This window comes from Pseudorasbora parva, chromosome 2, assembly GCF_024679245.1.
Source record: "Pseudorasbora parva isolate DD20220531a chromosome 2, ASM2467924v1, whole genome shotgun sequence".
NCBI lineage: Eukaryota > Metazoa > Chordata > Actinopteri > Cypriniformes > Gobionidae > Pseudorasbora > Pseudorasbora parva.
Genome location: NC_090173.1, coordinates 7300108 through 7325734, shown reverse-complemented (window position 1 = coordinate 7325734; position 25627 = coordinate 7300108). Strand labels below are relative to the sequence as shown.

General features: G+C 43.3%; 1 protein-coding gene and 1 pseudogene across 1 annotated transcript in view; one reads left to right on the top strand and one right to left on the bottom strand.

Moving 5' to 3' along the window:
• The window catches only part of LOC137048399 (uncharacterized), a 29940-nt gene extending 6844 nt beyond the window's left edge, over window positions 1–23096 (bottom strand). The window contains 44 exon segments of the mRNA XM_067426539.1: window positions 37–57; window positions 156–208; window positions 322–478; window positions 571–754; window positions 926–1014; window positions 6238–6438; window positions 6946–7039; window positions 7573–7806; window positions 8110–8247; window positions 15054–15093; window positions 15174–15279; window positions 15357–15440; window positions 15525–15606; window positions 15695–15816; window positions 15891–16112; window positions 16180–16364; window positions 16930–17092; window positions 17166–17240; window positions 17313–17469; window positions 17543–17618; window positions 17817–17993; window positions 18085–18168; window positions 18268–18319; window positions 18407–18528; window positions 18597–18720; window positions 18803–18854; window positions 18856–18954; window positions 19051–19189; window positions 19273–19366; window positions 19439–19564; window positions 19960–20109; window positions 20190–20402; window positions 20474–20698; window positions 20782–20952; window positions 21022–21131; window positions 21206–21326; window positions 21403–21529; window positions 21602–21686; window positions 21768–21933; window positions 22041–22061; window positions 22215–22267; window positions 22390–22546; window positions 22616–22799; window positions 22890–23096. Coding sequence (XP_067282640.1) covers window positions 37–57; window positions 156–208; window positions 322–478; window positions 571–754; window positions 926–1014; window positions 6238–6438; window positions 6946–7039; window positions 7573–7806; window positions 8110–8247; window positions 15054–15093; window positions 15174–15279; window positions 15357–15440; window positions 15525–15606; window positions 15695–15816; window positions 15891–16112; window positions 16180–16364; window positions 16930–17092; window positions 17166–17240; window positions 17313–17469; window positions 17543–17618; window positions 17817–17993; window positions 18085–18168; window positions 18268–18319; window positions 18407–18528; window positions 18597–18720; window positions 18803–18854; window positions 18856–18954; window positions 19051–19189; window positions 19273–19366; window positions 19439–19564; window positions 19960–20109; window positions 20190–20402; window positions 20474–20698; window positions 20782–20952; window positions 21022–21131; window positions 21206–21326; window positions 21403–21529; window positions 21602–21686; window positions 21768–21933; window positions 22041–22061; window positions 22215–22267; window positions 22390–22546; window positions 22616–22799; window positions 22890–22972 — 5418 coding nt within the window. The 5' untranslated portion in view covers window positions 22973–23096.
• Window positions 3251–11090, top strand: LOC137090882 (alpha-2-macroglobulin-P-like; annotated as a pseudogene).
• Window positions 23097–25627: the final 2531 nt, after the last annotated feature.

Below are 25627 nucleotides of genomic sequence, written 5' to 3'. Positions count from 1 at the left end.
GTTCAAAGACTTGCACTGGAGGGAGCAAATTCTTACCTCCACTGCCACCAGATTGTACTGAAAGACACAAATACAGGAATATTAGGCATTCAAGAGAATGACGCGGTAGTCAAACGGTGCACATCATTTGCCGTTTGATTTTGGTCAGGCCTTACCATCTGATCAAGAGGCACAAGTTTGGCATCCATGGTGACAACTCTGAAATTCACTGCAAAAACAGCAATGAACGCTCACATAAGTAGCATAATACCGATGATCAGAACTTGTGTAACTGGATTCTCTACAGCTCTAATATTCAACCATGGGTCATGCACTGCTCACCCGTTTGTCCTGGATTGTAGATGGGTTTGTCTGTTTGGATGAAGGTCAAAGGCATGTAACGTCTGAACATGACTTTCCTCTCTTCGGTCGCTCTGAAGACACTCCCTTGAACTTCCACCTTCAGCTTCTGCACAGATTCTCCAACTACTCGAGGAGCCTGCAGAGAAACTCAGTTAACACACAACAAACCAGACAAGGGAGAGAAAAAAAAAAAAAAAAAAAAAAAACAGACGTCGCATGACAACAGACCTGGAAACTAAAGCAGCGATGAAATGGCTTAGAAGAAACCTGCTGCACAAGTTGAGTCGTGCCGTTTTTGTCATCGAGCAGAGAAACGGTCATCGTGAGACTCTCTTGTGGTTTCAGAAGACTTGCACACAATTTGGCATCAGATCCAGACTCAGTCACTGCAGGGAACATCACCATAAATAATCTGTGAAAACATGAGGAAAAAGAAAAAAGGAAAGGGAATCAGTTGTAGGATTTGGTTGGGGACTTGTGGAAAAAACACAGACATTGCAACACTGGTCTGCCATCAGAAAGCCTTGGTTTCCCATCATAACATTAGGCCACTTCCATTCACTTCAAAGCCCATGGTACTTACGGCCTTTTCTGGCCATGAACAGCAAAGAGGAAAAGGGCTAAGATAAGCCCTTTCCAAACACAAATCTCCCTCACAGCCATGAAGAGGTATCATCCAAGACCACACAAAAGTCTTTCAAAAACCTGCACCACTACTCTACAGCTTAACTCTGAATCATCTGCACTCATGGCAGCATTATTGAAAGGCTCTTAATAATTGGGATCAGGTCTATTTAGCACTCACAGGCAATCAGGCCCTATTTAGGGCGGAGCCCCGGTAATTAGTCACACCAGGGTTGCCAAAGTGACATGTAACCTACAGGTATATGTAAACTAACGGATAATGTTTTGAATCGTACTATGATCAAATTATTAATATCTAAACACCCAAAAGGGAATACCTATTCCATGTATTTGTACTAGATAGATAGATAGATAGATAGATAGATAGATAGATAGATAGATAGATAGATAGATAGATAGATAGATAGATAGATAGATAGATAGATAGATAGATAGATAGATAGATAGATAACGGATTGTAAGTACAATCTTCTTATCAATTCTCAAAAAAAGTTTATTCTTTCTATCAAATCTTCAGAAAGATTATTTCTCTGGCCACGGAGAATATCTTCCTGTTCTATTAGAGTATTTATTAACCCAGTCAACACGTGAGATCATGCTATGATCATAGTGCCATCACACCATTGTCATACGGTGACACTCACAGTGAGAGTAACATGTGAATTCAAAATGTTGAGCAGGTTGAGAGGAGGCGACTCAAATATCAATCTCCGGGGGGCATTCTACTTCCTGTTCCTCAACACTATCACTGTAATATCACAATGGTCTACAGAAGCTCTTATTAAGAATTAACAGAGGATTAGATGTTGATGTTGTAGTAGTTTGTTATCATTATGGAGATCAGTGTTTGCTTTAGTTGGCCTCTTGACCTTTTAACATTATATTATCTCTGGCTGCTGTATGACACTTTTGTTATGGCAAGGAAAGCCAAACGGGAAAGCATCCAGGTGGTGTTGGTTTGTTATTGATGATATCAACATAATCATCATCTGGATTCAGTATGCAGTCTTTGTGAGGTGTTATTCATTTTAACAGATTGAATAATATTTGCGCTGTGATTGTGGCATGAGCTTCGGCAGTTTCATAATAATTTATGAAGGATTTTAAATGCATAAGATACAACCTGTGAGCTACTTTTGAGCTACTTTGTCATTCAGACACAAATAGACATCAAGAATCAACGTATGAATCTCAACATTGGTGACAATCAAAAGCTTCATGCGGCAATGCATGCTGGGTATTTTGAGCAGTGAGTTCACTTTGACCTCACATTGAGACCATAGTATGAACACACAGTGAGAGGGCTGTGAGGATACACTTTTAGATCACTGAGGCCCTGTCCCAAAATTTAAAAAATCATCTGATGGAACAGTAGCAGAAGCTTGGTAGTAGTAGAAGTCACCCAATGGGCAATGAAAAAGTTGAAAGGTTCAACAGGATGCTCTTGTCCAAGAAAGTCCATGGTGTTGAGCTTAGGTTCCTGATTTATAAAGGGATTTTTGCGCAGGTTCTGGCGTACGCATGGTTTTATAAATCTTTTAGGATGAAATATACGCAAAGTTTTATAAATGAGAGCCCTGAACTTGATGCGAGCAGCGAGCGGTAGCCAATGCAGAGTCGAGTCGGTAATATGAAATGAGGATCATGCCATTTTGGCAATATAGAGGTGTTCAATATTTTAAAGACTATTTGATTGGTCTGAACAGTTTCTGCTCGGGCAAAATTACTCCTCAATGGATCGAGTCCAGACCGAATTGCCCTACCTCAAATGTTGTGGCTGGAGCTGGCATCCAGTCTAGTTCAACCCACTAATGAAATGTATATCTACTACCTCTCACAGTCTCGCTTTAATTTCTGGTAAAAAATCAAAGCTGGCGCTACTGTGAATAAGGTCTATGCTAACCAACCGCAGAAACATACGTCACAGCAGTCTCAGGACAGCAGCTCCAATAAATATTGGGAAAATCCCTTAAAAGTGGCTTCAAACCACACTGATTGACTTTTATTACACTGCATTTTGAAGAAGAAAATACCAAATTTGCACATGGTTGATCTTGAAGCGCACGATAGACATACATAACATTAGAAACTTGATTTTCACCCCAGGGGGTCTTTAAACACTCGAGGAATGAATCTCGTTGACTTAACTGATTAACCACCACCTGCAAATCATTTTCACCTCCCTCAATATGTTTCTATTGCCTGATGATAAAGTGTGCTGATGATTAAAAGTGTTTAAATATCACTGCCATTGTCAGCGGCGATGATTGAGAGAAGCTACTGAGCAGTGAACAGCAGTAGAGCTTAACAGAAGTTCTGCGAGGTTTCTGAAAGAGCCGATTGATAGTCATTTGGTGTTGGATGATTGCTCTTAATGGCTGTGAGGGAGAGTTGTGTTTGGAGAGGGCTCATTTTAGCTCTCTTCATTTTTGCTGTTGCTGGACAGACATCTGGACCGTAAGTATCATTTAAATGTTTGAAGTGAAGAGGTTTGTAAAAAAAAAAAAAAACCTTGTACAAATGCTTAATTGTAACTTTTTTTTCCACAGGCTCTTCATGGTCACGTTTCCTGCAGTGATTGAGTCAGGCTCTGATGCCAAATTATGTGTAACACTTCTGAAAGCCCAAGAGAGTCTCAAGATGACGGTTTCTCTGCTTGATGACAAGAACAGGACGACTCAACTTGTGCAGCAGGTTTCTTCTTTGCCGTTTCACCGCTGCTTTAATTTCCAGGTCTGTTATCATGAGACATGTGGCTTTTTCTAGTGTGGTTTGTTGTATATCAACTGAGTTTCTCTACAGGCTCCTCGAGTAGATGGAGAATCTGTGCAGAAGCTGAAGGTGGATGTTCAAGGGAGTGTCTTCAGAGCGACCGAAGAGAGGAAAGTCATGTTCAGACGTAACATGCCTTTGACCTTCATCCAAACAGACAAACCCATCTACAATCCAGGACAAACGGGTGAGCAGTGCATGACCATGGTTGAATATTAGAGCTGTAGAGAATCCAGTTACACAAGTTCTGATCATCGGTATTATGCTACTTATGTGAGCGTTCATTGCTGTTTTTGCAGTGAATTTCAGAGTTGTCACCATGGATGCCAAACTTGTGCCTCTTGATCAGATGGTAAGGCCTGACCAAAATCAAACGGCAAATGATGTGCACCGTTTGACTACCGCGTCATTCTCTTGAATGCCTAATATTCCTGTATTTGTGTCTTTCAGTACAATCTGGTGGCAGTGGAGGTAAGAATTTGCTCCAGTGCAAGTCTTTGAACGGAGCTGATGTTTTTCTTGAATGGGTGTCTTTTTTTTTCTTCTTTTTTTTTGTAGTTTTTTCCCTCTGATCTGTTAGTTGTTTTCATAGGACAATCGTAATAACCGGATTGGCCAGTGGACAAACGTTTCCTCAACGGGGTGGATCTTGCAGCTTTCTCACAAGTTAAACCCAGAGGCTCAGATAGGGATGTATACAATAAAGGCTTTTATTGGTGACCGAATGATCTCCCATGTTTTTGAGGTGAAAAAATACGGTAAGTCCTTGTCCCTATAATGTACAACAGCAGTTCAACGACAGATCTGGGCTCCTAATCTTGGCAAGTTTGTTTCCTGCTTTAGTTTTGCCCAAGTTTGACGTTACCGTAAACACCCCACAGACGTACAGCGTTGCTGCTGTGGGACTGAAAGTTGAGGCTTGTGCCAAGTGAGTAAGGCTTGTATTTTCTTATCTTGCGGATGGTCAATTCTTGATGTTACTTGTGACGTTTCCCAGATACACGTATGGCCAACCTGTACCTGGTCAAGTGCTGGTGGAAGTGTGCCGTGAGCCATTTTCATATGTTGCGGTGCCTGGCGTTACCCGCCGTTGCCTGAATAAAACTGCACAGGTTTGACTCCTGCCTTACAATGGAGGGTTTTCTTCTGCTTGTCTTAAATTTGACCTCCTTTGTTCTGCTACCAGATGAATGCTACAGGTTGTGCTGTCCTTGTTGTCGACACATCAGTGTTTTTTGGCAATGCGCTTGAAAATTATATGCAAGACACACTACTTGTAAATGTGACCGTCACTGAGGAGGGAACAGGTGAGCTATTGGCTGATCTGAACCAATGGCTGTGTATGGAGGGAGTTGACTTTATTTATTTATTTGTTTTCTCGCTTTCCAGATGTAGTGGTGTCAAAATCTGCAATGGTGTCCATTACATTTGAAGTTGGCAAGGTCGCCTTTGTGGACCTCCCAGATTATTTTGAACCTGGATTAACAATTAATGGAAAGGTAAATGTCTCCCTGGTTGCAGAAGCCTTTAAATTGGTTCCCCTTCCTAACCTTGGTCATTTCTACCAGATATCCGTGTCTCGTTTCGATGGGACCCCAATTGCAAGTAAAGCTGTGTATCTCCTGGATGCTACCAGCTGGCCAAACAAACTGCTGCTGAATCTGACCACAAACCAGAACGGACTGGCCACGATCTCCCTCAACACTGCCAATCTTCCTAAAGCTGATCTCAATCTGGTGGTACAATTTGCTCTTTATATTTTGTGACTGTAGACCACTCACTCTTGCAAGAAACCAATTCCATTCACTGTTTCCCCAGGTGAGTGTGACTCATGTGGTTGGTTATGGTTACAAATCCCCATACTTCACTACAGATACAAGGGTTGTTCGACTTCTCCGAACCGCTTCTCCTGAGAGCCCATTTAGTGAACTGGCTATAGTGAAGCTCGAGCAGCCGCTCAAATGTGGTGCTGTGTTTCCAGTGACGGTGAAGTATTCTTTTGTTGGAGAGACTGGTGACTACAGCGCTGATATCGTCTATATGGTGAGTGCACATCAGTTGTGGTTAGCTTTGCCGTTATAATACGATAACTAACCGGCGTGATATTGTTATTGTGGGCACTTCAAAGTCCTGTGACTTATGACTTCTGATTTTTAGAACTCTTCGGCTGAAACAGTACTTTACCCCTCAACAATTTAACGTGCGCAATACCGCTGTTTGCTGCGTCAAAGGAACGCACCCTGCTGTAAACAAACCTAACATGCACGAGCAGCGCATTGCGATTCCCAGGGTCACTCATATCCCTGGTGACCCTCAAGCGAAGCAAACTGGAATTATTGAACCGTGTTTAAATGTTTCAAACAGCTATTCCGATCTCTGTATTCACCCAATATGTAATACTTGGACTTAAAGCTGTTTAATTTCAAAATAGTAATTGTTGTTTTTTTTTGAGGTGGTGCTGTGTAAGGAGTCATGTACCTGTTTGTCTCTTGTCAGGTCCTGTCCAGAGGAGTGATTGTCCTCCATGGATTTCAGACAGTCAAAGTGAGCGCTTCTGATACCGTCACGAGTGGCTCTGTGTCGTTCCAACTGTCTGTCAGTGTCGCTATGGCTCCAGCAGTGCAGATTCTGGTCTACTGCGTTCTTCCCAGTGAGAATGTAGTTGCAGCTACTGTGTCTCTTGAGACAGAAAGGTGTTTCCAAAACCAGGTTTGATGTGCACTAGCATCCTTTTGGCTTTATGTGGGGAATGGTGATGTACCCTACAGCGTGTTTGTACTTGTTTCAGGTGTCTCTACAGTTCTCTCCTGCTACAGCCGTTCCTGCTGAGGGAAATGTTTTGACGGTCTCTGCTCAAGCAGGATCTCTGTGTGGCCTTAGTGCTGTAGATCAGAGCGTCTGGATCTTGGAGCCAGGAAGACGCCTGAGTGCTGAAATGGTATCCATGTGCAGTTGCTCTTAATCCTTGAGCTTGATTGACGGTTCAGCTTTACAATTTGCGTAATGCTGACGAGTCAATTAGACAAACCCATGCTGTTATGATTATAGCAGTGTTGTACCTTTAACGCCTTACATTATAAACTCTGAACATAACCTGCCAAAATGCCTTTAGTGCAATAACAGAAAGCAATTGTTTCATGGTCCCAGGTGTTTGACTTGCTCCCAGTGCGCTCACTATCAGGTTACCCGTACAGCGTTGAGGATGAACCATGTTTTGGTTTTCGACCCCGTCGAGCTGTTGAGGTTGCTGTAGGGAGGATTTATCCTCCCTACACTGTTCCTACAAATCAAGCCTACACAGCATTCAAGGTAGAAAACATTCATGACCACGTAGTCACTGAATAAGACTTGAAGTCAATGACTCTGAATTGTTTTGAATCTACTGTTACTATTACAGAGCCTGGGAATGAAGATCGCAACAAATCTTGCTGTACGAGCCCCTCCGTGCCGGCTGTTGTCCCGCTTTCCAGACAGTAGGTTATTTGAGTGAGAATCTTAATGACCTGGAGGTTATTCCTCGTTCCTTTGTGAACCAGCCAATTGTGTGGGGTGTTTAACCATAAATGCAGTTGTTCTATATATTGGCATAGTCTGCAGACTAAATATTCTAATGTACTAAGCGTGCGTGGAGTAAATGGGTGTAAAATTGCTTGTCCCTTTCAGTGGTGAATCTTCGTGGTCCTCTGGAAGCAGAAAGTGCTGGAGGCGACGCTTCCTCTTCTGATGTGACCATCAGGACTTACTTTCCAGAAACCTGGTTCTGGCAGCTTGCTCAAGTGGGGTTAGTGGAGGATCTCGTTCCTTCTAGAGTACGTATTAGTAAACTCCCTAATTCCCATTATTTCTCTTCGGCTGTCCTTCAGAGCCACTGGATCCACACAAGTTGCTCTCACTGTTCCTGACACCATCACCACATGGGAGACTGAGGCATTCTGCCTGTCCTCAATAGGTTTCGGTCTGGCTCCTCCTGCTTTGCTGACGGTCTTCCAGCCCTTCTTCCTGGAGCTCTCCCTGCCGTACTCCATAGTCCGTGGGGAGTCTTTTGATCTGAAGGCCACGGTCTTCAGCTATCTGTCCAAGTGTATCATGGTCTGTCATGGTTTATTTACCTTTATATAATGGATATGTATAGAGAAGGTCCCATCTTTGCTTCATGTGCTCCGTTTCATTGGCAGGTTAAAGTGACTCCAGCTTCATCCACAAACTTCACTCTTACAGAATATCCTGATCCGTACTCATCCTGTCTTTGTGCCAATGGGAGAAAGACCTTCAAATGGGTTCTCTCAGCTTCTGTTCTCGGTCAGTTTTGTACCGTCTGTTTCTAAATTTGAAGTGAACTGTGTTGCTCACTTCCTGTCTGTGACCACAGGAACGGTCAATGTGACGGTCAATGCTTCAGCTGAGCCATCCCGGACTCGATGTGGCACTGAGGCCGTGACCGTGCCGTCAAGAGGACGCATTGACGTTGTCACTCGAAGTCTACTTGTCCTGGTAAGTGTAAAACGGCCTTCAGGCATTTGATCATGGAACTCATTCTGCTTTACTGACGTGGTGTTTTATTGCTTTTTATAGCCTGGAGGAGTTGAAAGGACAAACACCCAGAGTTGGTTACTGTGTCCAAAGGGTTTGTTTGCACTCAATGATTTCTCCCTGTACAGCCAAACATTTGCCTAGTGTTCAACGCTGATCCTTTGTTCGGTCTACAGGAAACGTTCTTTCTGAAGACGTGACTGACTTTTCCGAGCAATGTAATTGAGGGATCAGCCAGATGCTCCGTTTCAGTCCTTGGTAAAGCATTTCATGGAGTAGAAAGTGATGCATTATGTTTGGCTGAATAATGCTAATTCTGATGTGGGCTTTATGCTTCTCCTCTTGTAGGGGATATAATGGGTCGTGCACTGAAGAATCTAGATGGGTTGTTACAGATGCCTTCTGGCTGTGGAGAACAGAATATGATCATTCTTGCTCCCAATATTTACGTCCTGCTGTACCTGAAGGTCACTGGGCAACTCACCGCAGCCATTCGAGAGACTGCCACAGGCTACCTTCAAATCGGTATGGACGACCAATCCACTTTAAATGTGTATGAGCCTAAATGTCAAGAAGGTTTAGTCCTGCTCTTCCCCTTAGACTATCAGACTGCCTGACCAATTTGCATGTGGCTTTTGACCTAATCAGGATATCAAGGACAACTGAACTACAGACACGAGGATGGTTCATACAGCACCTTTGGTTATGATGAATCCAATACATGGTGAGCTGCTTCCTGTTCTACTGTTGTGAGTGTATAAGCTGTTATGGCACTTTCGGTTTAAGTTCAGGTTGTCACAACCTTCTTCACGGCCAGGTTGACTGCCTTTGTCCTGAGGTCTTTTGGTCTAGCGAGGCAATTCATCTTCATTGATCCAAATGTCCTGCAGAGTGCAAAGGATTGGTTGATCAGCAAGCAGCGTTCAGATGGCTGTTTCATGCAACAGGGAACTCTGTACCACAGTGACATGAAGGTGCCTTATACGTTTCTTAATGCTCTAACCAATAGACTTGGTATGTTCTAAATCTTTTGTTTTTTAGGGGGGAGTTGGTGACCACGTGACCATGACTGGCTACGTTGTGGCATCATTGCTTGAATTAGGCGTCCCTGCCACGGTAAAACATCTCGTAGTTGTATGTGTTCCTTGCAGGTGACCTTGCTGTCTGACGCTTGCTTTGATTTCAGGATCCCGTCATTATCAACGCTCTGTCCTGCTTGAGGCCTGTCATTGGGAACCTGGGAAACACTTATGCCACGGCTCTGCTGGCCTACACCTTCAGTCTAGCTGGAGAGACCACCACTCGATCTCAGCTTTTAACTACCTTGGACAACCTTGCCATTTCTGAAGGTGACATTTACACCAGCCTCTTGATATTGGTTATCGCCTTTGCCATCAACTTTCTCCCCTCCATCTCCTCCTAAGGCACTAAGCTCCATTGGTCCCAGACGACATCTGGTGATACTCTGGCGGTTGAGATCAGCGCTTACGTGCTGCTAGCGGTTCTCGCTGTTCAGCCTCTCACGACGGCTAATCTGGGCTATGCTAACCGCATTGTCAACTGGCTGGTGACCCAGCAGAATCCCTATGGAGGCTTCTCCTCGACCCAGGTGCCTCTGACTACCAAACATGAGCACGCTCATTGAGTGGGGTTTTTAATCTGGTGCTTGTTTTCAGGACACTGTGGTGGCTCTTCATGCCCTGTCTGTGTACGCTGCTCAAGTGTTTAGTTTGGACGGCTCCAGCACCGTTACTGTACAGTCGTCAGTGGTAGGAGGAGACTCTTATAGTTTCACCGTGAATCGGGACAACAGGCTGCTGTATCAGGAGAAACCGCTGAAGAACGTTCCTGGCAAATATAGTGTTAAAGCCTCAGGATCCAACTGTGTGTCTGTGCAGGTCTGTATCTTCACCTCCTGTGTCTTGTGCAAATCCGATTTCTTAAAAAGCTCTCCGTACTATAGATTGCATGTTTCTACAACATCCCAACACCCGTTAAAGTCACCAGGACACTGAGTGTTGAAGCGGCGGTTAAGGGAGACTGCCAACGGCTTGGAGCCAATCTCAAGTTGAACTTCACAGTGACGTAAGGATATCTTTGGCTTGGTTTCCTGAAACCAGCTCTTGTTTGACTCCTGCAAAAGGTAGCTGTGTTGATCTGTTGACTAAACCACTTATTTCCCCCATTACACATTCAGATACAACGGCGTAAAAGCAAGCACTAACATGGTTATCGTGGACATTAAGCTCCTGTCAGGCTTCACTGCAGATACGTCACCGGTTTGTGTTCAAGATGATTTAGTCCCAAGATGCTAGAAGCTCCTTCAAATAATTGTCTGTCTGTAAACTATGGATTTGCCCTCAGCTTGGATCTCCACCCCAGTCGTTTGCGCCGCTAGTGGAGCGGGTTGATGCTGATGATGATCATGTCCTAGTGTATCTGAAAGAGGTGATACCTTGTACACTGGGTATATTCACTAGCTGCCATCTTCGAATACTGTTCATCCTTTCTGTCTCGTAGGTTCCCAAAGGAGTCCCCATGAGCTACACTCTTCGGCTGAAACAGGTTCTTGCAGTGAAAAATCTCAAGCCAGCAGTCATCAACATTTATGACTACTATCAGCCAAGTACGCTTTCATCCTAATCGTGCTTTGCTCTGGCTGAATTGTCTGAAATTGATCAAGCTCACTTCATGTTCCTCTTTCAGGTGATGCGTTTGAGACCACCTACACGTCACCCTGTCCGCGATTTGACTCTGTACTGGCTGCAAGACATGACTCAAATAAATGATTTTATACAATCTGTCTTTGTTGCCTCATGTGCAGTCAAATTGTCTAAAGATTTATGCATGGTTACATGGTTTTAAAGGTGCCCTAGAATGATTTGAAACAATACTTCAAATTGTTCTGATATCTAAATAGAGGGTATGTGGCTAATTTAAGGTCAAATTGTCCAGATACGGTGTTGCAGGTCCATCTACAACCCTAGGATGTAATGCTCTGTTTTTGCCTTATTTGGAAGGGCCGTGACTATTAATGCAGAGTTCTGCTCTGATTGGTGGTTTCACTGCACAGCTAACACATCTATACCATCTGTCATGGCAATGATAGCTTGACTTTGAATCGCAAACTGAACTGGGTAGTGTGTAAATATGTTGTTTGTACAGTAACGTTACAGTTTGACAGTAGAGTACTGATTTAAAAGTTGCTTTATTTAGCCAAACAAAGTGATGTAGAAGCCACTCAAAATAGTCAGTGTCATGTTTACTACTCACCTGCTGCAAATAAACATGCTTCAGTTCTCAATGGTGGAGAAGGTGTCGTTAGCGACAAGGATTGAGTGAGCGCTCTAAGCAACTAAACAGTAGTAGTTGGCTTCTAAATTGTGTTAATGATGACATGTAGGCTAATTTGAATTTCGATCCATCAAAAGGGATCGACATGGGTCTCTACTGTTGTATTTTATGACAACACTGGCGGGAAATATTAACCGTTCTCATTTGACAAACTGTTGTGCAAGTTTCCAATACTAGCATCTTGCGTTCGATCTAGACAACACGGGATATCATTGGAATGTTGTCTTGGTAAGAAACTTTCAATTTAATCAGAAATGGGTTTGACAGTCAAGAAGTGGATAAAATCACTACTTGCAGGAATATGGTTGGAATCGGCCCTTCAAGATGCTGAGTGTCTTTTTCATTCTAGGGCATGTCTTTTTCATTCTTGTCTGTTGTAGCAACGGCATATGTTTGGCTTTAGGATCAATTTAATAGGAAATTTAAAACAATTAAAAACCGGGAAGATGGGCTAAGTTTAAAATGTTGGACACTAAACACTCGTTTCCTTCATCCTTGATTGGAAGTGTCTCACATGCCTCAGAAGTAATATGATGACATGTTCAGGGAATCTCTAATATGAAGCTAGAAAACCACGACTGTCTGTGACAATATGTGGTTTATTTGAGTTCTTTAACCAGTTAACCTCAACCGGATCGTGGGCGGGGAGGTTGACGCAAGTGGGCGTGTCTCTACTTTTATTTATACAAACTATTCAATCAGCTATCACAAACTATGCATCACTTGAAAGCTAAAACAAGATTCATTTTCTCAACTCGTTTTTTGCAATAAATACACCAGAGAGGAAAGGGTTAAATGAAATGCTAGAGTTTTCTCATTGTTTTCAGTCAGCTGAACAAATCCTTAAGCTCGACAATTTTCAATCTGGTTTTATCCGCATCACAGCACAGAGACAGTGCTCATAAAGATTATAAATGATATTCGGTTAAATACTGATACAGGCAAAACATCAATTCTGGTACTACTCGACCTCCGTGCTGCATTCGACACTGTTGACCACAACATACTTCTTGACAGCCTGGAAAACTGGGTCGGGCTTCCGGGGATGGTCCTCAAATGGTTCAGGTCATACTTAGAAGGGAGAGGTTATTATGTGAGTATAGGCGACCATAAGTCTGAGTGGACATCAATGACATGCGGAGTCCCACAAGGGTCAATTCCTGCACCACTCCTATTCAACCTGCATATGCTGCCACTGAGCCAAATAATACAAAATAAACAAAATTGCATACCAAAGCTATGCTGACGACACCCAGTAGTCATGAGTTTCAGTAGTTATGTCAAAGCAATAAGTAAATCAGCATAGTATCATCTGAAAAATATTGCAAGAATTGGATGCTTTGTTTCCAGGCAAGACTTAGAGAAACTGGTTCATGCTTTCATCACCAGCAGGGTGGACTATTGTAATGGCCTTCTCACTGGCCTTCCCAAAAAGACCATTAGATAGCTGCAGCTCATAAAGAACGCTGCTGCCAGGATTCTGAGCAGAACCAGAAAATATGACCATATCACACCAGTCCTCAGGTCTTTACACTGGCTTCCAGTTACATCTAGGACTGATTTTAAAGTGCTATTACTTGTTTCTAAATCACCCCATGACCTAGGACCTCAATACATTGCAGATATGCTGATTAAATACAAACCCAACAGATCACTCGTCCATCGGGATCAAGTCAGTTAGAAATACCAAGAGTTCACTCAAAGTAAGCGGAGTCTACTTTTAGCTATTATGGGAGCCGCAGTTGGAAACCAGCTTCCAACAGTAGCCCCATTGAAATCCAGACTCAAAACACTGAGTGAGCGCTGTGCCACTGTACGTCTGACTGATTGCACCTTATTTTATCTCTGCATCATATTGTGTATTCTTTTTATAACTGTTTTAGTTCACCTTTGTTCTTATCTTTGGTTATTTTATCTATATATCATCATGTTATTTTCTGTATACTTAAATTTTCTATACATCTGTTGATTATTATTTTTGGTTAGGGCTGTCTGACTAGAAGAGATTGAAAAAGGAGAGCAGTGTGCTTTGCTTCATTCTGCTTGTGGTAGCAGACAGTGTAAAGAAGCGGACTCGGGAAAGGGGAGGCCCTGCAGGGCAAATGTAACGTCCCCTAGAGGAGCTCACTTGTAAGGTCCAGGAGACATTGCGAACCTGCTCCATCTCAGACCGGGGTACCCGAATTTAAAATGAGGCAGATTGGGATCTATTTATCACCTTTTTTACAACCGTTTTAATTATAAAAGGTGAAACGTGTATATTATATAGACTCATTACCAGCAAAGTGAAACATTTCAAGCCTTTTATTTGCTGTCATTTAGATGAGCATGGCTTATAGCTTATGGAAACTCCTAATTAAAAATCTCAGAATAAAATTCAGTTATGAAGACCAGGATGCTTCAATAGCAGCCTTCAGCTCGCCTGCACTGTTCGGTCTCCTGGCTCTCATCTTTCTCCTGCTGGCCAATCAAGCACAGTAGATCATTGAACCAGGTTTTGGTACTTTAGGCAGTGTGGAAGCACTCTAAAATGTCCTGGTAGATGGCTGCCCCACACATTTGAATGGCCTTTTCCTGACAATCCTCTCCAGACTTTGGTCATCCCTGCTGCTTGAGCACCTTTTTCTTCCACTTAACTTTCTATTATTAATGTGCTTTGATACAGCACTTTGAGAACATCCAACTTCAGTTGCCATTCCCTTTTGAGTCTTTCCTGCCTTGTGGTGGGTGTGAATAATGGTTTTATGCACAACTGTCAGGTCAGCAGTCTACCCCATGATTGTGGATCGTACTGAACCAGACTGAGAGACCATTCAAAGGCTCAGGAACCCTTTGCAGGTGAGCCTACGATACAGAACCTTGTCTCAATATTCTGAGAGTTTGAATTTGGGCTTTTTGTAAGCGGTAACAAAAAGGCTTGAAATCTCTCACTTTGCATGTAATGAGTTGATTCAATATATTTGTTTTTAAATGACTGAATTAAGTGAACTTTTGCACAAGAGTCAAATTTCACCTGTATATTGTAAAGAGCACTATAAATCAAGGTGACTTGCACCTTCCTGTCATACTTTGACAGATTAGGGGGTGTCGGATTGAATGGTGACATGGGTTCAGGATACAGTTTGGGCAGGGAAAAGCCAGTGAGGTTATAATCAGGTGGGAAGGCCAGTCTTCCTTCTGAAACACCCTCATCTCAAGGACCGTGAAGACATTAGGAGTTGTTCTGGCATTTCTCACCCCTGAAGAGTTTGCTTCAAGCATATCGTTACTAGTCTTAACCAAAGTTAGATGTTCAGTTTAGGAAACCACTTCTATAACAACAGTGACCTGCAACACTCGTCATGTTAAACAAAAGGCAAACAAGTGATTGCATAAAATCATTTATTTTGAGTCACGTCCTATAGCAGTGTCATGGACAAGGAGATGTGTAGGTGGTCTCAAACGAATCACCTGAAAGAGGAACATGAAGTGAGCTGGATCAAGTTCAGTGAATTCAGCCAGAGCAGAGCTTGATTAGGATGAAAGCATACTTGTCTGATAGTAGTCATAAATGTTGATGACCGCTGGCTTGAGATTTTTCACTGCAAGAACCTGTTTCAGCTGAAGAGTGTAAGTCTTGGGGACACCTTTGGGAACCTGCGAGACAGAAAGGATGAACAGCAGCACAAACAGCATTGGACAATGTGGCAGCTAGTGATTATACCCAGTCTCACCTCTTTCAGATAAATTAGGACATGATCCTCTTCAGAATCAACCCGCACCACTAGCGGAGCAAACGACTCCGGTGGAGATCCAAGCTGAGGGGAAGAGACCAATGTTTACAGACACAATTACATCTGAAAGAGCCTCAAGCATCTCAGGATTTGCAAAGTCTTGCGTACCAGTGATGCATCAGCCGTGAAGCCCGACAGGAGTTTAATGTCCACTAGAACCATGTTAGTAGATGATTTTGCTCCATTGTATCTGAAAACGAATTTAGTCAACAGGATCAAGCGGTTCCTCTTGTCAGAGACATAAACTGGTTTCAGGATGAAGTCAAAGCCTTTCTTACTTCACCGTGAAGTTCAACAGGAGATTGGCGCCAAGCGGTCGGCAGTCTCCGGTCACCTTTGCGTCAACGCTCAGTGTTTTGGTATCTTTAATGGGTGTTGGGATGTTGTAGAAACATGCAACCTAGAATACAAAGAAAGCACGGTAGGCTTTTGATGCGTGCAACAGAAAGTGTAAAAGGAGCTGAAGATACAGACCTGCACAGACACACAAGTGGATCCTGAAGCTTTAACAGTATATTTGCCAGGAACGTTCTTCAGCAGCTTCTCCTGATACAGTAGCCTGTTGTCCCGATTCACAGTGAAGCTATAAGAGTCTCCTCCTACCACTGAGGACTGTACGGCAACGGTGCTTGAGCCGTCCAAGCTGAAGACTTGAGCAGCGTACACAGACAGAGCATGAAGAGCCACCACCGTGTCCTGAAAACGAGCACCAGATTAAAAACTCCACTCAATGATTGTGCTCATATTTGCTAGTCAGAGGCACCTGGGTGGAGGAGAAGCCTCCATAGGGATTCTGCTGGGTCACCAGCCAGTTGACAATGCGGTTAGCATAGCCCAGATTAGCCGTCGTGAGAGGCTGAACAGCGAGAACCGCTAGCAGCACATACGCGCTGATCTCCACCGCCAGAGTATCACCAGATGTCGTCTGAGACCAGTGGAGCTTAGCACCTGAAGAGATGGCGGGGAGAAAGTCAACGGCAAAGAACCGCAAACATAAACCCATTCAAGGAGAAAAACGACAGTGTCAGTTATAAGGTGAAACAGTTCTGATATTGGGGTCAACCGTTTGAACAATAGTGCAAGATTTTATTCCATTTTTTGAGTGTTCAAATGGGGTTTGTCATCAAATGGCCAACGAAAAGGGAGCTTGCTCCATTCTTCAGTGTCATGATCCTTCATAAATTTTATGATACTGATTTGCTACTTAATGAAGTGTGGAAACTGCCATAGCCAATGTACAAGTATTAAATGCAAACTGCACTGAGCAATGATATATTTGTATAGCAAATTGTGTGTGAAATGTTCACATTGAAAGTGTCGTTTGCAGCTTAAACCTTGTGCAACCAAAGTACAGAATACACTTAACCTTCATAAAGGCTTTGCGCATGTCAACCTATTGCTCTGTGTTTATACAAAACTCCTACCTTTACCAAAGTCCTTTCTACTAAGAAAGTTGACATTCGAGGCAATGCTTAAGACTATACACACCACTCAAGATGCTGGTGAATTTCACCTTCAGAAATGGCAAGGTTGTTCAAGGCAGTTAAAAGCTGTGATCGAGTGGTGGTCTCTCCAGCTAGACTGAAGGTGTAGGCCAGCAGAGCCGTGGCATAAGTGTTTCCCAGGTTCCCAACAACAGGCCTCAAGCAGGACAGAGCGTTGGTAATGATGGGATCCTGAAAGCGAAGCAGATCTCAGACATCAGCCAGAACAGCAAGGAGCTCATACAACTACTGAAAGGGTTTTTACTGTGACAGGGACGCCTAGTTCAAGAAGAGATGCGACGATGTAGGCGGTCATGGTGACGTTATCACCAACTCCACCCTAAAAGACACCAAAAAAAAAGCCTCAGACAGAGCTTATGGTTTACGGTCCATTTGATAACCATTGATGTACCTTCATGTCATTGTGGTACAAAGTTCCCTGTTGCACGAAACAGCCATTAGAACCCTGCTGGCTTATTAGCCAGCCCTTTGCACTCTGAAGGACATTCGGATCGATGAAAACAAATTGCGTTGCCAAACCAAAACACCTCATGACAAAGGCGGTCAACCTGGCCATGGAGGAAGCCTGTTAAACTGCTGGTGACGCAAGTTACATAAAAACCACAATAGCATGAAACTCACCATGTATTGGATGCATCATAGCCAAAAGTGCTGTACGAGCCATCACTGTGCCTGTAGTTCAGTTGTCCTTGGTATCCTGTTCAGGTCAAAAACCACATGGAAATTAGTCAGGAAGGGTCTCAAGCAATGATTGACAACCAGGGTGGGGGCTACCTATCCATCACCTCAAACTATCATACGTTTTGGAAAGCCTTTATGTCAGGGAAATGGGAGCCCTGCAAAAAGTTTTCCATTATGAATTTGAGTTCTCTTTAATGGATCCGTTCAGCCATACCGATTTGAAGGTAGCCCGTGGCGGTCTCTCGAATGGCTGCGGTGAGTTGCCCCGTGACCTTCAGGTACAGCAGGATGTAAATATTGGGAGCAAGAATGATCATATTCTGTTCTCCACAGCCAGATGGCATCTGTATCAACCCATCTAGATTCTTCAGCGCACGACCCATTATATCCCCTACAAAAAGGGGAGACATAAAACCCACATCAAAATCTAACTGATTCTGCAAATCACCACCTGCCAGTTTCTACTACTAGAAATGCTTTACCAAGGACTGAAACTGAGCATCTGGCTGATCCCGGAATCACGTTTGTTGGAAGAGTCAGAGTCACATCTTCAGAAAGAACGTTTCCTGCAGACCAAACAAAATGGATCGGCATTAAGCACAAGGCTAATGTTTTTGGCTGTGCAGGGAGAAATGTATTGGGCCATTAATGGAGTGCAAACAAACCCTTTGGACACAGTAACCAACTCTGGGTGTTTGTCCTTTCAACGCCTTCAGGCTTTAAAAAAAAAAAAGGCAATAAAAGCACGTCAGTAAAGCAGAATGAGCTCCATGAGCAAACTCCAGAAGGCTGGTTAACACTTACCAGGACAAGTAGACTTCGAGTAACTACATCAATGCGGCCTCTCGTCGGCACGGTCACGGCCTCAGTGCCACATCGAGTCCGGGATGGCTCAGCTGAAGCATTGACCGTCACGTTGACAGTTCCTGTGGTGACAGACAGGAAGTGAGCAACGCCACATTCACTTCAAATTCAGAAACAGTCCAAAACTGACCGAGAACAGAAGCTGAGAGAGCCCATTTGAAGGTCTTTCTCCCATTGCCACAAAGACAGGATGTGTACGGCTCAGGATATTCTTTAAGAGTAAAGTTTGTGGAGTAAGCTGGAGTCACTTTAACCTGCCAATGAAACGGCACATGGAGCAAAGACGGGACCTTCTATACAGAGCCATTATATAAAGGAAAATAAAGCATGACAGACCATGATGCACTTGGACAGATAGCTGAAGACAGTGGCCTTCAGATCAAAAGACTGCCAGACCGAAACCTTTGGAGGACAGGCAGAACGCCTCAGTCTCCCATGTGGTGATGGTGTCAGGAACAGTGATGGGAATTTGTGTGGATCCAGTGGCTCTGAAGGATAGCAGAAAAAGAGTGAAATAATGGGAATGAGAAGTAAATATTGTGGGCAGCGAGCTTTAGAGATGGAACAAAAGAAGCCACACCAACCCCACTTGAGCAAGCTGCCAGATCCACGTTTCTGGAAAGTAAGTTCTAACGGTCACATCAAAAGAGGATGTGTCGCCCTCACTTTCTTCTAATGGAAGAGCAGCAGCCATTATGGGTTCAGGGAACCCGTGAAACCACACTGCAGGACAATTGGGTTTATAGCAACTGAATCTGCAAGTCATGTAGCAATTTCCAGAGCAAGAGTCAAAGTAACAGACATACCCTTAGGGAAGTTGCGATAATAGTCCAGGCCTCTGTACGTCAGACACTGAGGTGCTCTGATAGGCAAATTTGTTGCAACCTTCATCCCCGCATTCTTCCAAATGAAGAAACAAACATAAGATGTTTGAAAAATTAAGGAGGATTTAGTAAATGATAAACTTTCTACCCTGAAGGTTTCGTAGGCTTGTTCTGTAGGAACAGCTCGACGGGCTCGAACATTCAGACACTCCTGTTCATCCTCAACTTCATATGGATAATCTGATTGCAGTCGCACTGGGAGCAAGTTGAACACCTGAGAACAGGGGGTGGGGGGGGGGGGAATAAAGCACATGGATCATTTAACCACATTAATCTAGTAAACATTAGTTGAGCAGAGTTAAATGACAGCATGTCTATGAGTAAAGTTAAGCATCCTGCCATTAGAAAAGTAAACCTCATGGCTCCAGGGGGTTAATGAAGTCCATCTGAAGCAAATTAAAGGTTTTTGTAAGAAATCCATTTAACTTTAAAAAGTAGAGCAGAGCTTCCAGCAGACCACCTTCAGTCACATTTGATAGCTCTACATTCATTAATTCGGCAGATGCTTTGAACCAGTGACTTGTTGCACTAAACACAACTTTAATGAACTGATAAATTATTACAGCCTAAAAGAAAAAAAGGATCCTTTAAGTTTGTTAAAAATGATACCATTTCAGCACTCAGACGTCTTCCTGGCTCCAAGATCCGGACGCTCTGATCTACAGCACTAAGGCCACACAGAGATCCTGCTTGAGCAGAGACAGTCAGAACATTTCCCTCAGCAGGAACAGCCGTAGCCGGAGAAAACTGTAGAGACACCTGAAAAAAGGACCAACATGTCATGTAGGGCATGTCACCATCCCCCGCATAAGCCAAACAGATGCTAGTGCACATCATACCTGGTTTTGGAAACACATTTCAGTATCAAACAACACACTAGCTGCAGCTACATCACCACTGGGCAGAACGCAGTAGACCAGAATCTGCACTGCTGGAGCCATAGCGACACTGACAGACAGTTGGAACGACACCGAGCCGCTCGTGACTGTATCAGAAGCCCTCGCTTTGACCGTCTGAAATCCATGGAGGACGATCACTCCCCTGGACAAGACCTGACAGAAGACACACAGATGGATACAAGGTGCTGAGCAAACAGACCAGCACAAATTAAATGTCCACTCACCATATAGATTATGTCAGCGCTGTAGTCGCCAGTCTCTCCAACAAAAGAATACTTCACGGTCACTGGAAACACAGCCCCACATTTGAGCGGCTGCTCGAGTTTCACTATAGTCAGTTCACTAAGTGATGGGCTGTCAGAAGTAGGTCCGGAAAGTTGAACAACCCTCGAATCTGTAGTGAAGTATGGTGATTTGTAATTATAAACAACCTCTGGAGTCGCACTTGCCTGGGGAACAATGAACGGAATCAGTTTCTTGCAAGAGAGAGAGAGATATCTTCATGTCACAAAATATAAAGAGCAAATCGTACCACCAGATTGAGATCAGCTTTTGGAAGATCAGCAGTCTTGAGGGAGAACATGACCAGCCCATTCTGGTTTGTGGTCAGATTCAGCAGCCGTTTGTTTGGCCAGCTGTTACCATCCAGGAGATACACTGCTTTGTTCGCAATTGGAGTCCCATTGAAACGAGACGCCGATATCTGTTGGGAACGATCAAGGTTAGGAACCAATTTAAAGGCTTCTGTGACCAGGGATAAACTTTTACTTGCCTTTCCATTAATCACTGATCCGGGTTCAAAATAATCCGGGAGGTCCACAAACGTGACCTTGCCGACTTCAAATGTAATGGACACGGTTGCAGACTTTGACATCACAACATCTGGACAGGGAACAAATAAATCAAGCCATCCAATTCAAGCATGTGCTGTTGGTTCAGCTCAGCCAATAGCTCACCTGTTCCCTCCTCAGTGACGGTCACATTTACAAGAAAGAGATCTTGCATCTCATTTTCAAACTTGGTGTTGAAAAACACTGATGTGTCGACAGTAAGAGAGGCACAGCCCGTAGCATTCATCTGGTAGCAGGAGAGAAATTCATATTAAAGGCAAGCACAAGCAGACAAACCCTCAGCACTAAGGCAGCAGTCACACCTTTGCGGTTTTATTCAGACACCGACGTGTCACATCAGGAGCCACATCATTCAGAATAGCATATGGAAAGGGATCACGGCACACTTCCAGCAATGCTTGACCAGGAACAGGTTGGCCATATGTGTATCTGGGAAACCGCACAAGGAGCAGGATCAAGAACTGACCAACCACAAAACAAGAGAACATAAGCCTCACTCACTTGGCACAAGCCTGAACGGTCAGTCCCACATCTCCAACACTGTACATCTGTGGTACGTTTAGGGTCACATCAAATTTGGGCAAAACTAAATCAGAAAAGAGATGCTTTAGATCACGACCTCAGATATATCATTGAACTGCTGTACATTATAGGAACAACGACTTACCATATTTTTTCACCTCAAAAGCTTGGGAGCTCAGTCGGTCACCAATAAAAGCCTTTAGTGTATACATCCCTGTCTGAGCCTCTGGGTTTAACTCATGAGAGAGTTGCAAGATCGACCCCGTTGAGGAAACATTTGTCCACTGAGCAATCCGGTTATTATTATTGTCCTATTAAAACAATTAACAGCTCAGAGGGAAACACTACAAACAGGTAACCAAAAAAACCAACAACGCTTCAGCTCCATTCAAAGACTTGCACTGGAGCATATCCTCACCTCCACCACCACCAGATTGTACTGCAAGACACAAAGACAGGAATATCAGGCATTTAAAAGCACAAGCATTGAGGCAGCAAAGTCATTAGTGAAACATGCACAACTGAAACCGAAGTCAGGGCACGGAAAAATAACCTACATTAAATTTACAGTTTGTTCATGGTAAGGCCTTACCATCTGATCAAAAGGTACAAATTTGGGATCCATGGTGACAACTCTGAAATTCACTGCAAAAACAGCAATAAACACTCAAATGATTTGCAGCATGCATTTGAAGAGGATCAGAACTTGTACCGTAAGGGACTGTCTACAGCCCTTATAATTTAACCAAGGGTCACGAACTGCTCACCCGTTTGTCCTGGATTGTAGATGGGTTTGTCTGTTTGGATGAAGGTCAAATTCAGGTAGCGTCTGAACATGACCTTCCTCTCTTCGGTCGCTCTGAAGGCCCTCCCTTGAACATCCACCTTCAGCTTCTGCACAGATTCTCCATCTACTCGAGGAGCCTGTAGAGAAACTCAGTTGATATACAACAAGCCACACTAGAAAAAGCCACATGTCTCATGATAACAGACCTGGAAATTAAAGCAGCGGTGAAACGGCAAAGAAGAAACCTGCTGCACAAGTTGAGTCGTCCTGTTCTTGTCATCAAGCAGAGAAACCGTCATCGTGAGACTCTCTTGGGCTTTCAGAAGTGTTACACATAATTTGGCATCAGAGCCTGACTCAATCACTGCAGGAAACATGACCATGAAGAACCTGTGGAAAAATAAGATACAATTAAGCATTTGTACAAGGTTTTTGTTTTTTTACAAACCCCTTCACTTCAAACATTTAAATGATACTCACGGTCCAGATGTCTGTCCAGCAACAGCAAAAATGAAGAGAGCTAAAATGAGCCCTCTCCAAACACAACTCTCCCTCACAGCCATTAAGAGCAATCATCCAACACCAAACGACTATCAATCGGCTCTTTCAGAAACCTTTGCAGAACTTCTGTTAAGCTCTACTGCTGTTTACTGCTCAGTAGCTTCTCTCAATCATCGCCGCTGACAATGGCAGTGATATTTAAACACTTTTAATCATCAGCACACTTTATCATCAGGCAATAGAAACATATTGAGGGAGGCGAAAGTGAATTGCAGGTGGTGGTTAATCAGTTAAGTCAACGAGATTCATTCCTCGAGTGTTTAAAGACCCCCTGGGGTGAAAATCAAGTTTCTAATGTTATGTATGTCTATCGTGCGCTTCAAGATCAACAATGTGCAAATTTGGTATTTTCTTCTTCAAACTGCAGTGTAATAAAAGTGGTTTGAAGCCACTTTTAAGGGATTTTCCCAATATTTATTGGAGCCGCTGTCCTGAGACTGCTGTGACGTATGTTTCTGCGGTTGGTTAGTATAGCCCTTATTCCCAGTAGCGCCAGCTTTGATTTTTAACAGAAAAAATTAAAGCGAGACTGTGAGAGGTAGTAGATATACATCTCATTAGTGGGTTGAACTAGACTGGATGCCAGCTGCAGCCACAACATTTGAGGTAGGGCAATTCGGTCTGGACTCGATCCGTTGAGGAGTAATTTTGCCCGAGCAGAAACTGTTCAGACCAATCAAATAGTCTTTAAAATATTGAACACCTCCATATTGCCAAAATGGCATGATCCTCATTTCATATTGCCGACTCGCCTCTGCATTGGCTACCACTCGCTGCTCGCATCAAGTTCAGGGGTCTCATTTATAAAACTTTGCGTAGATTTCATCCTAAAAGATTTATAAAACCATGCGTACGCCAGAACCTGCGCAAACATCCCTTTATAAATCAGGAACCTAAGCTCAACACCATGGACTTTCTTGGACAAGAGCATCCTGTTGAACCTTTCAACTTGTTCATTGCCCATTGGGTGACTTCTACTACTACCACCAACCTTCTGCTACTGTTCCAGCAGATGATTTTTTTTTAATTTTGGGACAGGGCCTCAGTGATCTAAAAGTGTATCCTCACAGCCCTCTCACTGTGTGTTCATACTATGGTCTCAATGTGAGGTCAAAGTGAACTCACTGCTCAAAATACCCAGCATGCATTGCCGCATGAAGCTTTTGATTGTCACCAATGTTGAGATTCATACGTTGATTCTTGATGTCTATTTGTGTCTGAATGACAAAGTAGCTCAAAAGTAGCTCACAGGTTTTATCTTATGCATTTAAAATCCTTCATAAATGATTATGAAACTGCTGAAGCTCATGCCACGATCACAGCGCAAATATTATTCAATCTGTTAAAATGAATAACCCCTCACAAAGACTGCATACTGAATCCAGATGATGATTATGTTGATATCATCAATAACAAACCAACATCACCTGGATGCTTTCCCTTTTGGCTTTCCTTGCCATAACAAAAGTGTCACACAGCAGCCAGAGATAATATAATGTTAAAAGGTCAAGGGGCCAACTAAAGCAAACACTGATCTCCATAATGATAACAAACTACTACAACATCAACATCTAATCCTCTGTAAATTCTTAATAAGAGCTTCTGTAGACCATTGTGATATTACAGTGATAGTGTTGAGGAACAGGAAGTAGAATGCCCCCCGGAGATTGATATTTGAGTCGCCTCCTCTCAACCTGCTCAACATTTTGAATTCACATGTTACTCTCACTGGCCCTCATTTATCAATCTTGCATAGAAACGGGTGTATATGTTGGCGTAAGATTATGCTTACACTCCTCTCATCGCCTGATTTATGAAGCTGTGCGCACCTCTGCAATCCAGGTGTACGCAATACCTGCCCTTCATAAATGCCGCGGCTGAAAACGATCGTCATTAGAATAACACGCCCCTATATATTCAAGTCTCCGCCTCCCCCACGCCCTCATTTTACGCCATGGACAAACAGAAGACGGCAAAGAAGCGAAACTTCTCCGACGTGGAGATCGGGCGCGCTCAATCATCTCACTAGTCCACTAGTCAGGGCACTGATTAGAACATAAGTTAATGGGCTGACTCCCTGATCAGTGCCCTGACTACTGAACTAGTGAGATGATTGAGACGCGTCCATCGAGACCATCACCAGGGAAGTGGAAAAAAACCCCGAAATTGTTTTATTTGGGAGTTTAAAGAGTGGAATTGGCACCTACAAAAACAAAATATGGACACAAATAACGAGTACTGTTATAGTGTGGAGGTTGAGAAGCGCACTCCAGCAGTTTAAATAGCTGTTTGGATGATAAATTACCATCACTGCATTATTTTACAACACGTTTTGAAAAAATTTTCATTTAATTTCGTATCACGGCACATGTATTGGGGTGTACAATAGTGATGATGATGTGATGTGGAGTAAGATTCATTCACATTAATAATTACATGACGATTTGTAAGATTCTTATTATTATTATGATTATTATTCTTAATGACGCTTGTTATTCAGAAGAAGAGTGTCGTTTTTATTGATTTTATTATTAATTAAAAGAAGAAGGTCATTTTTATTATTTTGTCAGTCTGAATTATTTTAGTCCCAGTCTGTGCGCAGCTGCCGGGCCAGGCGGGCCTGAAACGTCAGATAAAGCGCACAGTCTCGCGACTGG